Source organism: Helobdella robusta (genome assembly GCF_000326865.2).
Source record: "Helobdella robusta unplaced genomic scaffold HELROscaffold_12, whole genome shotgun sequence".
NCBI classification, from domain to species: domain Eukaryota; kingdom Metazoa; phylum Annelida; class Clitellata; order Rhynchobdellida; family Glossiphoniidae; genus Helobdella; species Helobdella robusta.
Window position 1 is genome coordinate 3,453,776 of NW_008703664.1, and position 13,002 is coordinate 3,466,777.

Sequence of the window (13,002 nt, forward strand, 5' to 3'; positions counted from 1 at the left end):
ATTGAGTCGTTAAGTTAATTGCACGAAATAACTTGTAATTTTATTTCATCTTTTAAAAATGGAAACGAATTTTTTTTAAATATAAAAATTAAAATGAAACTGGATGCCCATGGAGACGGGATGGAGCGTGCCAAACATGCCTGGCTAGCATGGTGCAGCTGGAGGACGTCATTTTAATTCATCAACTCGGGGCTGCTCTGTTGTGTTCGAGAGATATTGCGTTGTAAGAGGACTTCAACAACTTACGACACACACACACCACACACACACAGAGAGAGAGAGAGAGAGAGAGAGAGAGAGAAAGAAGAGAGAGAGAGAGACACACACACCACACACACACACACACACAAGCACATACACACAACACACAAATACATACATACACACACGCACACAGATATGATCAAGTGATGTTTTATTTCATTACAAATTGCAACACACAAATGTATGGAACACTTCTTGTCCATCTGATAATGTCACTTATATTGACATACAGTCTGACCATAGCATGGGTATTTTCATTGAAGAATGCAATGCATCGTAAAATATCAGCCTGGAAAGTACATAATTTTTAAATGCTTTACAAAATTCATTTATCGAAACAATTGGAGAATTAGTTGCAAGAGTCATTCAATATTCTGGTCACTCACTTTTAAATCATCCATCCAGCCATTAAAATTTGACTTTTCAGAACCAGTTACAACCGTGTAAAAACTTCAAAGACACGAAATAAATGCGGAAAGCTCATTAGAGAGATAAGGCTGCGTAACTCAATGTCTGTCAATTATTGCTACAGATTGTTTCTACTGATTACCTCACTGCGTGTTTCTTCCCATGCATGCGTTGCGTCGTTTGTACGTCTGCATTGCTCATTGATACACATGCTCTGTGTGTGTGTGTGTGTGTGTGTGTGTGTGTGTGTGTGTGTGTGTGTGTGTGTGTGTGTGTGTGTGTGTGTGTGTGTGTGTGTGTGTGTGTGTGTGTGTGTGTGTGTGTGTGTTTGATACAAATCAACAATGAACCAGAGTTATAATTTTCTGTATACTAATTTTTTAAAATTAACAATCAATTAAACTTTGTTAAAAACTGACAACAAAGTTTTTATTTTGTCTTATACTTGATGAAAGTTCACCCCGAGAACTTGCTTAATTTTGCAAAAATGTTTTCAAGATTGGTTGACCGTTGTGTTTTTATCTCGGGCTTTGCATAAATGTTTTATTATGTACGTTCTGCCAGAGTTATAAACTTAAAAGTCTCTCAATCTAAATAAATACTTCTTGGTGTTTGTGGTTGATTGTGGATGTACTGTGTGCATGTGCGAGTGTACATGAGTGTGTGTACGTGTGTGTACGTGCATGTGCGTGTGTACATAAGTGTGTGTACATGCGTGCATCGGTGCACGTTGAACATTTTAAAGATCTATTGTATTGCCATTGTCGTTAGTTACTCTTACTTGTGAAAATTAATTGCATAGAAACATAAGATTACGAGCCTTACTATATATATATGTGTGTGTGTGCGTGCGTGTCTGCATGTGCGTGCAGTGGCGGATCTAGGGAGGGGGGTCGAAGGGCACTGTCTCCCACCCCCGTTGTGAGCAGCTTTTAACAAAAGTCAAAAAACTAAAAATAAGGTCGTCAGCCACACTACCACAAATCTTGCCCCCCCCCGTAAAAATTTTGGCATCCATGTGAAAATTTAAACTTTTAAATTTTTGGTCCCTTCTGTCAAAGTTGTCTAGATCCGCCACTGTGTGTGTGTGTGTGTGTACGTGTACGTGCGGATGATATGAGTTCAAATGTTCTCTAATTCGACCGATGGGTGATTCACTGGTTGCTTTGAATAGCATTGAAATTATTTGCCGGGCAGATGTTGTGTTATGATACGTTAAAAGATGATCCAACACGCGATGCATAAGAAATTAATAAACTTCAGAAATGCATGCCTGTGTGATTGTGTATTAAAGTGCAATCTTATCCTATTTGCATTTACGTTTCGCCTAAGCATTGTTTGTAAGGGTGTAATGTAAATAATAATAATGTATGAATGTGTGTATGTATGTGTGTGGGTGTGTGTGTCTGTGTGTGTGTTTGTGTACGTGTGGGCAGTGTATGCGCTTACCTGTCTGCTAAAATCTTCACATAATGGTCAGTTTTTTATTATAACGGGGTACTTACTTAAAGCATAATACTTACTATTTACCACTACTTGTAATGAAGAACGATGAAACGAGGTTTACAATTTTTGTTTCTAATCTTGACTCGCGGAGGTGCATGCATGGAAATGTGTGAAGTGCAGTTGTGAGGATGTTTGCAGTTAGCAGTGGCACATATGTTTCTGCGTGCTTCGTTCATGCTTGTTTGCAATGCGCAACTCAGCGTGTGTCCCCAACCAAGTCAAGGCCATTACGTCACATCACGTGTCTTGTTACGTCATCCTGTTTGCTACATAGGCATTAGTTGCTATTCTCAACATTCTAGCGTCTTTCTGACTTGATCTCATTGTTGTTTTTCAACATTTGTATTGTAGGATGTTGATCGTTCGTGTACGTACCGTACAACACACATGCATGTATGCTCGTTATCAACTTCAACTTCATCGTACCTCATCGCGTCATTATCACTGCATACATGATTCGAATACAACAAAATGTAGCAAATAACTTCAAGACATTTGAGAAAAATTAATAAAATTTACTAATTATAAATTGGAATCTTTAATGATAATTTCTAATTATGACGTTTCTATAAATCTATTTATAAAAATATTCGCGGAATAAGGTTATAACTAAGAGATGGTAGATATTCTGTGACATGTTATAATTTGATATTTAAGACATCTTGTCTCTGGGATATTATTTTTAGATGCTGTCTTCCTCTGCCAACCAAACCAGCCAATCAGTCTGTCAAACTCAGTCATCACCAACCAAATCTCCGTCCATATTTTATTCAATTTCAATTTCTTCACCTTCTATCTATCCAACATGCATTTGTCTATTTATTTCATAACTTGCCTATTCATTTACTCCATTTAATCAATCAACCAACCAACGAGCCAACCACCCAACCAACCAACCAACCAATCAACCAACCAACCAACCAACCAACCAACCAACCAACCAACCAACCAACCAACCAACCAACCAACCAACCAACCAACCAACCAATCAATCAATCAATCAATCAATCAATCAATCAATCAATCAATCAATCATTCAATCGATCATTCAATCGATCATTCATTCAGTCAATTCATTTATTCATTCATTCATTTATTCATTCATTCATTTATTCATTCATTCATTCATTCATTCATTTATTCATTCATTCATTCATTCATTCATCCATTCATTCGATTTGCAATCAATTACTCATCATCTGCCCATTCATCCGTCCAAATAATTGTATTGATTGGTTGGCTTGTTCGTTTTCGGTTGCTTAACCAACAAAATAGTGTGAACGACATCATCATCATCATCATTGCCATCATCATCATTACTATCATCATCATCATCATTATCAATCTCATCACCATCATTATCATCCTCACTATCATCATCTACCGTTTGTAAATTAAACCGCCGTAACTTACATATTTAAAATATTTTTTTACTATTTTTATGTATTAGACACATGCAGCACTGCTATTAATTGTAAGTGTCTGTTGCCATGTTGAATATATACAACGTTACATTTCTGTATATATTTACATTGTAGTTTTTCACACACACACAACACACACACACAACACACACACACGCATCTTTCATGTAAACCTGATTACTTCAATGCATTATTGATTATCATTCATACCATCACAGAATAAATATTCATCATCATATTTGTAAACAAAACTTCTTCACTCATCACCGACACAGTGCCAACATTTTTTAATTGCAACGGCCCCAATCCCAGGTGATTCAAGACAAACAATTGCTCCGTTTCATGTGAAATATCAAAACATGAGATCAAAATAGAAATTAAATGCACACAAAAATGATGAGGAATCAAGAAGAACTAACTTATACAAAGTGGTTATTAGAAGATGTTTTAATAATGTGACAAATACCTTTTTGTAAATTTCGTACGGCACTGCCTTAAAATGAAGTCATGAAATTGAATAAACTTTAAAAACAAACACTTGTCTTTCAGACATCATGGTGATAAAACAATGGTGGAAGACCGAAATAACAATACAGCAGAACCAACAATGTTGTTTAGACCTACAGCAATGCACTGGAGAGCCTTGGCACTGCATTAATTGGGTCCCCACTGCCTGCCTGCATGCATGCATGCACAACTTGCTCCAAACATCGCTTGTGTTTTTTCACCGTGTTAACACAGCGTGGTTGTTGTTGTTGTTTTTGTTTTGCTATCTCGTTGTCATACAATACAGTCACTTGACTGCAATGATATAACCGAAACAACGAATCGTTGTGTTGTTGGGCTGTCAGAATGACTCCATGGCATGTCTGCTACCTGGCAAGCTTCAGCCTACAGCAGACACACTTTAAAGTATGAAAATATTTCTACTGTATTGTATGGGGACGTCATTTTATGTTTCATATTGATTTAGCTGATCACACCATTCATTATTTTCAGAGAATTATTTGAAACTTAATCGTCTGCATACTATCTGGACTGATTTTTCAATGGTTTATTGATTCAAATAAAAGTGTTGTCATCAATATATTTATCGCATTTAAATATAGACTTTGAAATTTAAAGGAGGGCTGGAAATGAGAGAAGAAATTTTAAAATTTCACGATGTACAAAATATGGAGGTGATCTACGGTGCTAATTTCTTTGAAAAGAATACGTCAAAAACATTTGAAAAAAGAAGCTTAAAATTTTTATCAAAATGAAATTACGTCATGTTAAGCGTCGTTCGTTAATGAACACACATTTCACAACAAAAAGTTGTGTGTATTTATTTTCTAAAACTTTCTTCAAGACTCAGACGTAAATGACGAACTAAAAAAAATTGGGCGATCAAAATTGAACTGCTCTGATAGGCCTTAAAATTAGAATTACAAACTGTAAGCAAATGTGGCATGACAGGAATGTTAAATGTAGCTGAAAGTTTTTTAGTAGACTCTGAAAATTTTAAATTACATTTTTTATGAAATTCTTATTTGAAAATTTAACCGAAGTCGGGTTTTTCAACGGCTCCGATAGTTCATAAATTATTATTATTCTTGTTTATTATGAACAAACAATAAATTTGTTACGGGGCAATCCAAAAGAGTAAATCTTAACTAAGCGGAATCCCCAATATTCAAAAAAGTAATCCATAAATTTAAACTAAATAAATAAATGTAAACTAAATAATTTTTCTTTCTTTTTTAAAACTTTTAAAGAATTAATATATGCATACATATAAAAACCAATTAATAAATGCATATATGTAAAATATGTAAAATTTATAATTAACTTCGACTTGGCTTTTTTAAACTCACAAGCACGCTTTGTGCACTCATGAAATGTTTGCTAAAATAATATTAAGTTATTGTTATTATCTATGACCATCGACATTTCTCACACTTCGAATGAGGATGTATCAAAACAGTCCGATTATGAAAAGAGGAAATTACTGCAGATAATCCGACGGGGCAGTTAAAGTTTTTGGTCACATCATGCGGAAGGAAAGAATGGAAAATCTAACAAATACTGAAAAGATTGCAGAGAAAAGAGATCGCGGTCAACAACAAATCACATTCGTGAAGTCATTGTGTTACTTGCTGAATATCACCACATTTCAACTACTACAAAGTCTTAAAGATCGGGTTTTGTGAAAGGTGGTCAATTGTAAGGATAAGGCACAAGAAAGAAGAAAGACTGTTATTATTATTTATTATTATTATTATTACTACTATCATTATTCGTTGTTTCGCTGCTGCAATGCCAAGGCATCCTTGTAAATTCAATAAGAGAGCACATCAACGGTTCCGAAATTGTCCGATGGTCCAAGTCAACAATAAAACTATCTGAGGTCTTATATAAATTCACTAGAAAATACCTCATCCAACAGCTACCCACAAACGCTAACCTTTTTAGATGGGGTAAATCAACCAACGCGTTATGCTCGCTTTGTAATGAAAAACAAACGAATAAACACGTCCTGTCAAATTGTGGCTCAGCCTCAGCATTGAGTAGATATACGAATCGCCACAACAAAATTCTCACATTGATAATCGATAATATCAGGGCAAGCGCAAGGCCGGGTATTGAGATTTTTGCAGATTTAGAAAAAGAAATGGTACAGCCAATATCGAATCTATTCAAATCGTTGAGACCTGACATCGCTGTCCTCAGCAAAGATACCATTGAAGTACTCGAGCTGACCGTTTGCCATGAAACAAACTTCATGAAATCTAAACAATATAAACTTAATAAATATATAAACAATTTAAAAGACAACATTTTAAACGATTTTAAACATTTCAATATTTTAATAAACACTTTTGAAATTTCACCCATAGGTTTTTACAATCCATTCAATCTGTCTTTTATTAATGTTAAATGGACTGATCAATTTAGATATAGCTTAATTAATAATGTAATCTCATCATCATATGCCATATATTGCGATAGAAATAATGCGTGAACAATATGTAATTTTTATACTACTTTATCATCACTATACTCATTTTTGAATGACGAGCAGCGATGACTAGCCATATCTTTTTAACAATTAACTGTATTTATTTATTTGTATATTTTATTTTGCTTGTCTATTTATTTGATTATTTTGATTTTACTTGGCTTTGATAATAAAAGAGTTCACATTAGTTTTCAGGGGTATCAACAATACACACATCGCAATAGAAAACTGAGATTTATGGTAACCATAAATATTGTTGTTATGCAATTTTACCTGACAAATTAGTAATGAAACACTATGTCCCGCAAAACTTAAAAATAAAACTATTGAACAAAAAATGAAAATGTTCTAGACAAAGTAGTCCATGCAGTGATTGAATCACATATTCAATGCATATTAAGATTAACCAACTGACGATCAAAACTAGTGGCATACATATTCAATATTTTCATTTTGAATGAAGTTGTATCATATGGAGTTTTATTAAACTCCCGTTCAACGTGTGAACACTGACGACGTTCTCTCAAGTTTCTACATCCACATTTGTGCGCGTTGTTGAAAGAATGTACAATTTATTAATGTTTATATTTGTACAGGCAGCATCTTGAATTAATAACAATATTTTGCATTTCCTACTGAGTTTTCCTTGACATTTTGCAAGTATTTGTTGTCAGTTAATAACAAATAATTTCACTTTTACAAAACAAGGTAGTAAACCATCGGAGATGGAAAAATCTTTGTTCATTTAGCATGAATTCTGATTCGCAGCTGTTGGTAAATAATGTCGTCGTTTTTATGTGGTGGTTGTTGTCATTTTTAATTTTGATGTTGATTCTGTTGATTTAATTTAATTTTTATCTTTGTAGTTTCTGTTTTAAACTTTCTTATATAACATAACATTTTTAAAATTGTTGCTTAAACTGTTAATAAACTGTTTTAATTTCTATGGATTGAGTGATATTTTAAGCTTTGAAAAAAATGGCTGCCAAGGATTCTCCTTCTCGCGTTAAACAAATTCCCTCAGGCTCTCCAGGTTAATATTACAGCAACTTGTTTTTATATTGTTGGAAATTATTATTTATTAGGGTTCAGATTTTGTAGAATTTAGTCTAGCATTTATTTTGAAACTCTAAACAAGAGAATTTTCAAAAAGTCCTTTTTTTTTAATTTTTTGTTTTTATTGCTCAGCTAGCTAAGAAGTCCAAGTGTGTGTCTGTTGAGTTTTGTTATTTTGAGTTATCTCAATAAAATGTAAGCCTCAAATGAATTTTCACTAGTTGTTATTTCGTTTCCATCATCATAGGCATGCCATGCAAGATGCAAATACATTGATTAGTTTATTTTTATTTTATTAATTATTTCATTAGTTTTTTTGTTAGAAAAATTAATAATAATTAATTAATTATTATAATAATACAAATACTAATAATAATACTAATACTAATAATAATTATTAGTTAGTTCTTTGTTAGTAGTTAATTGAATTTTAGTAAAATAAAGACTATAAATATTTTCTAAGTAATCAGTGTAAGTAAGTTTAGCTCTATTAAGTATATTAAAATAATAACAACTGCAATTTATTAAATTGTAAATTGAACTATAACATTTTTAAGTGTCAGCAAGTGGAGTTAAGTTGAAAGGGCAACCAGTCCAAGTAGTGGAAGCAAAAGATGATCACTTGTTTGAACTCAATGAAGAAGCACTATCAGAGATTTTAATGAATCCAAATGTGAGAGACAAGAAAGTGGTGGTCTTATCGGTTGCTGGAGCCTTCAGAAAAGGAAAATCATTTTTTCTTGACTTCTGCCTGAGGTATCTCAATGCTTATGTAAGTATTATATCTTTTGTTCATGTTTATTATTTCATATTCATTTATTTAACTTTAATTTATTTGCAACTTTGTGTTATAAACATGAAATTTTATTTAAAATAATAAAAGTAAATTTTTGATATGTTTGTATCATTACTGAACTATTTTAAATGTAAGTTAATAGTTAAAAAATTAATAATCTGAAGAACTCAGCGGATTGGCTGGGTGATGAGGATTCCCCTCTCGATGGCTTTCCATGGAGAGGTGGGGCAGAAAGGGACACAACTGGAATTTTGCTTTGGAGTGAACCATTTACCATGACAATCCCAGAAACTGGAGAAGAGGTTCTAGACCAACTCATCATTTATTCTTTAATTGCTTAAAGTTAAACACTGTATTAAAGTAATTTCCGTGGTTGTTGTTGTTTATTTGGTTTTATGTCTATTTTTTAGCGTTAGATTGGTTCAATTTTAAACCTTTTAAATATATCCAGCTACCATGCAGATGCACAAAGATGTTAACACATATGATAAATAAATAATTAAAATTTGATGATCTTTGGACAGGTTGTTGTCTTATTAATGGACACCCAGGGAGCTTTTGATAGCTTATCAACTGTTAAAGACTGTGCTACTGTTTTTGCTTTAAGTCAGCTGCTGAGTTCTGTGCAAGTATTCAACATAATGCTGAACATACAAGAAGATGATCTACAACACTTACAGGTGCTTAATTACACACACAAACACACACACACACACACACACACACATATATAATATATATATATATATATATATATATATATATATATATATATCATCACCATCATCATCATGCACGTTTATCGGTGCCCAACCGTAGGAGGCACAAAAAGCCCAGGGCTTATATATATTTATATATATACATAATATATATATGTTGGTAATAATATATATATGTATATATATATATATATATATATATATATATATATATATATAATTTTCTCTCCCTCCCTCTCTTTCTCTTTTCTCTCTCTCTCTCTCTCTCTCTATGTATAATATCTCATAATATCTCATAGTAGATATTTATATATATATATATATATATATATATATATATATATATATATATATATATATATGGAGAGAGAGAGAGAGAGAGAGTGAAAGAAAGGAGACCATATTTAATATAATATTTTATAAATTCTACTGAATTCTTAACATTAATTTGCTTGTGGTCCATCTTATCCTCCTAATATTTTTCTGTTAATTATTTTGTTATTAAATTAAGTTTACAATTCTTAATTCAGCTATTTACAGAATATGGTCGACTGGCCATGGAAGATAGCAATGCCAAACCTTTTCAAGTTGGTTACCTGTTTAATTATTTTCACCTATTTTTTAAATTTTTATATTTCTTTAATGAGCTTCACTGATAACAATTTTTCAAAACCCAGTTTGGGTGCAAGGAGTTTCTATGTATCATATAACTAAAACTCAAAATAATTTTTTAATCATAATTAAATTATGATTTATTGAACCATTTACTATATTCGTAGTAATAAGTAGGGGGGCATATTAGTAAACTCGCAAATTACCAATCAACCCTAAAAAATGAGGCTGAGAACCACTGTACTGAAATGTACAATCTGCTATTCTGCCCATATGCACATCTTTAAGCTTTGTCTTTGTTAAAGTTTAAGAGTGTCTGCCTTTGAATGCTGTGGAAATAATACCAAGTAAATTACGGTGGTTTAATAAATATTCCATGAACATCTTCTGATGTGATTATTTAATGCAAGGGCTTAAATTATATATATTATTACTTTTCTCATTGCAAAGGCTTAAATTATATATATTATTATTTCTCTCATTATTAAATATAATCATCATCTTTATGTAATTGCTTTATGAGCTGAGATGTAATGACCTGCTATTTAATGTTTTGTTGTATTAAGATTCTTTGAAATAATTATTCATGTAGATGAATATTGCAAACCTTAGATCATATTAATAACTACCTGGCATAACACAATTATAATAACCAATTGGTAATTATCAACTAATTAATATATATATAATATATATATATTTATATAATTAATTGCTTGAAAGTTTTGTTCATTCCATAGGACTTGCACTTTTTTGTTCGAGATTGGCAGTATCCATATGAACATGATTATGGAAATGTTGGAGGACAGGAACTGATTGATAAGCGACTCAAGGTCCTCTATGTTCAACATATTTCATTTTTTATTTATTTCATTTTTTGCTCGTTTGTTCATCTCACCATTGACATGTGATGGGTCCAGTAGTTGATTTTTTGTCAATAGAATGACTTGATGCTTGCATTACTTATGTTCAAATTGAAATTATAATCTTTATTCGGAGACATTTGATAACTGTTTAGTAATTGAGGCAATGTTAAATTTGTTGCCCCTTGTTTTGTCACAATTTTTAATCAGCAATTACCGTCACTAGTAAATCTCAAGTATTATATAAAATTGTTAAAAGCATTTGCGTTTGTCATTCTCTGAGTTGTTAGCTGCTTGGAAAAAGTACCAGTTATTGTTTTTTATGTTGGAAGCCAGAAAAAACTGAAATATTAAATAATTTTTTATCTCCATTCTAGAATGCGAAAATAATTTTAAAAAACTTTTCAAAGGATAATAAGATTATAAATGCTTGCTCTTAACCATTCCCTAGAACAGATAGTAGAAGGCCAGCATTCAGAATTAGAACAATTGCGAAGGCACATTCGATCATGTTTTCACAAGATTGGTTGCTACCTCATGCCACATCCTGGTCTCAAAGTGGCCACCAATCCATATTTTGATGGCAGATTGTCAGGTCAGTTCCATCAAGATTTTCATGCATTTTTTTCTAGGAAGTGTTGTTTGGAATTAAGGTGAACTTTTAAAATATAAGCTCTCTGCTGTTATTCATTTTATATTTTGGATGTAATGTTGATTGAGAAAAATCATTGCACCGTAGTTAATTTAATCAACGTAATATTAGATATCACTCCAGAATTCAAAGAGCATTTGAAGAAATTCATACCAGCTCTCCTGTCTGCTGACAAACTTATTGTTAAAGAAATCAATGGCTCCAAAATTACTTGCAGGGAACTTTTGGAATACTTCAAAGTTAGTTCTCAGTCTTTTTCAAGATCAGAAAACATTCAATCTTACATATTCTGCTGATTTTTATTTAAATTCTATTGAATGTACAGCATCTGCTCAAAACTTATTTGATCTTCTAGTTTATCTCAATTTACTGCATAGATAGGCCTAGATAGGCACAAACAGAGCAGTAAATTTTTTTGATAGATTCACAAGCTCGTTTATAGTTTATGATAATAACTCTTAATGGAATGATTAAAACTTTTTTCTTTATATATTCACGGTATGCAATGCATCATGTTTCTCAAACATTTTAGGCTTACTTGAAAATGTATCAAGGAGATGAGATTCCAGAGCCAAAGTCAATGCTCATTGTTAGTTTTATTTTTTTGTTAAATCAATAGTTTATTGGCTTCTTTGTTTTCTTTGCTTCTTAGGAACTAATATAAATTTGTAGGTTTGTATTAATAGTGTTAAAAAGAAAAAATTGTGTACCTTCAATTACTTGCACTTAGACCGAATAAAGTTATTATGTGTACTCCATGTAGTTTAATTTACATGACATATTTGTACAGGCCACAGCAGAAGCCAACAACTTGAGTGCTGTTGCCAATTCTAAAGAACATTACATAAAAGAAATGGAAGAGGTGGTGATATCTTTAACATTGCAGATTTTTACCACGGAATGTTTTCAGTTTGCTGAAATCACAATATTTTTAAAATGTTCTGATTAATAAAACAATCAAATATTTGTGATGATTCAATTAAAAAATGTAGAAACATTTTTCAAATATAACATTGCAATCAATCATTTTACATGTGACTTCAATTTTACACATTTATTATCTGAAATTTAAAATTTGTTGGACCAGATTTGTGGCGGGAATCGCCCATACGTTAATCCCGAAATCCTTCTCTCTCAACATGTTCGGTTCAAAGATTCGGCAATAAAGATGTTCGATACATGTCGAAAGATGGGTGGCACAGAGTTCAGTGCATCCTACCGACAAAAGCTAGATAAAGAAATAGCTGAGCAGTACGAATATTTGATTAAGCACAACGAGTCAAAGAACGTTCTAGCTGCAGCCAAAACACCAGCTGTTCTCTTCTGCACCATAGTTGCCTTCTATTTTTTAAATGGAGTGATGAACATTATTCATTTGACTCCATTAGCAAATTTATCCAACCTTATTATGTTGATTGCCATCGGGGTGTTGAGTGTATGGGTCTACACCAGGTACACAGGTGAGATGAGGGAGCTGGGAGAAAGCATAGATGATTTGGCATCTGCACTCTGGGAAAATGTGAGTTTTACTCCATTTTTTTTAATTTTTTATCACAAAATTTTACGATATCTATCTGTGTAATTTTTTGTCTGTCTCTTGATTCCCCGTGGTATCTACCGCCTCTGCATTTTTACTACGTCTGCAGTTTCATTCAGTCTTAGTAAAATTTGCTAAAATTGGTTTGAACAACATTACACTGG

The 13,002-nt window shown here is 32.4% G+C and overlaps 1 protein-coding gene across 1 annotated transcript; it reads left to right on the forward strand.

The window, feature by feature from the left end:
* Positions 1-8,236: 8,236 nt before the first annotated feature.
* HELRODRAFT_73066 (hypothetical protein) lies at positions 8,237-12,883 on the forward strand (the record flags this gene model as incomplete). Its single annotated transcript, XM_009013711.1, has 10 exons — positions 8,237-8,449; positions 8,620-8,757; positions 8,980-9,135; positions 9,705-9,761; positions 10,527-10,619; positions 11,106-11,244; positions 11,413-11,540; positions 11,834-11,890; positions 12,092-12,166; positions 12,389-12,883. Coding segments are annotated over 10 exons (1,551 nt in total), but the record flags the coding sequence as incomplete, so codon positions are not given.
* Positions 12,884-13,002: the final 119 nt, after the last annotated feature.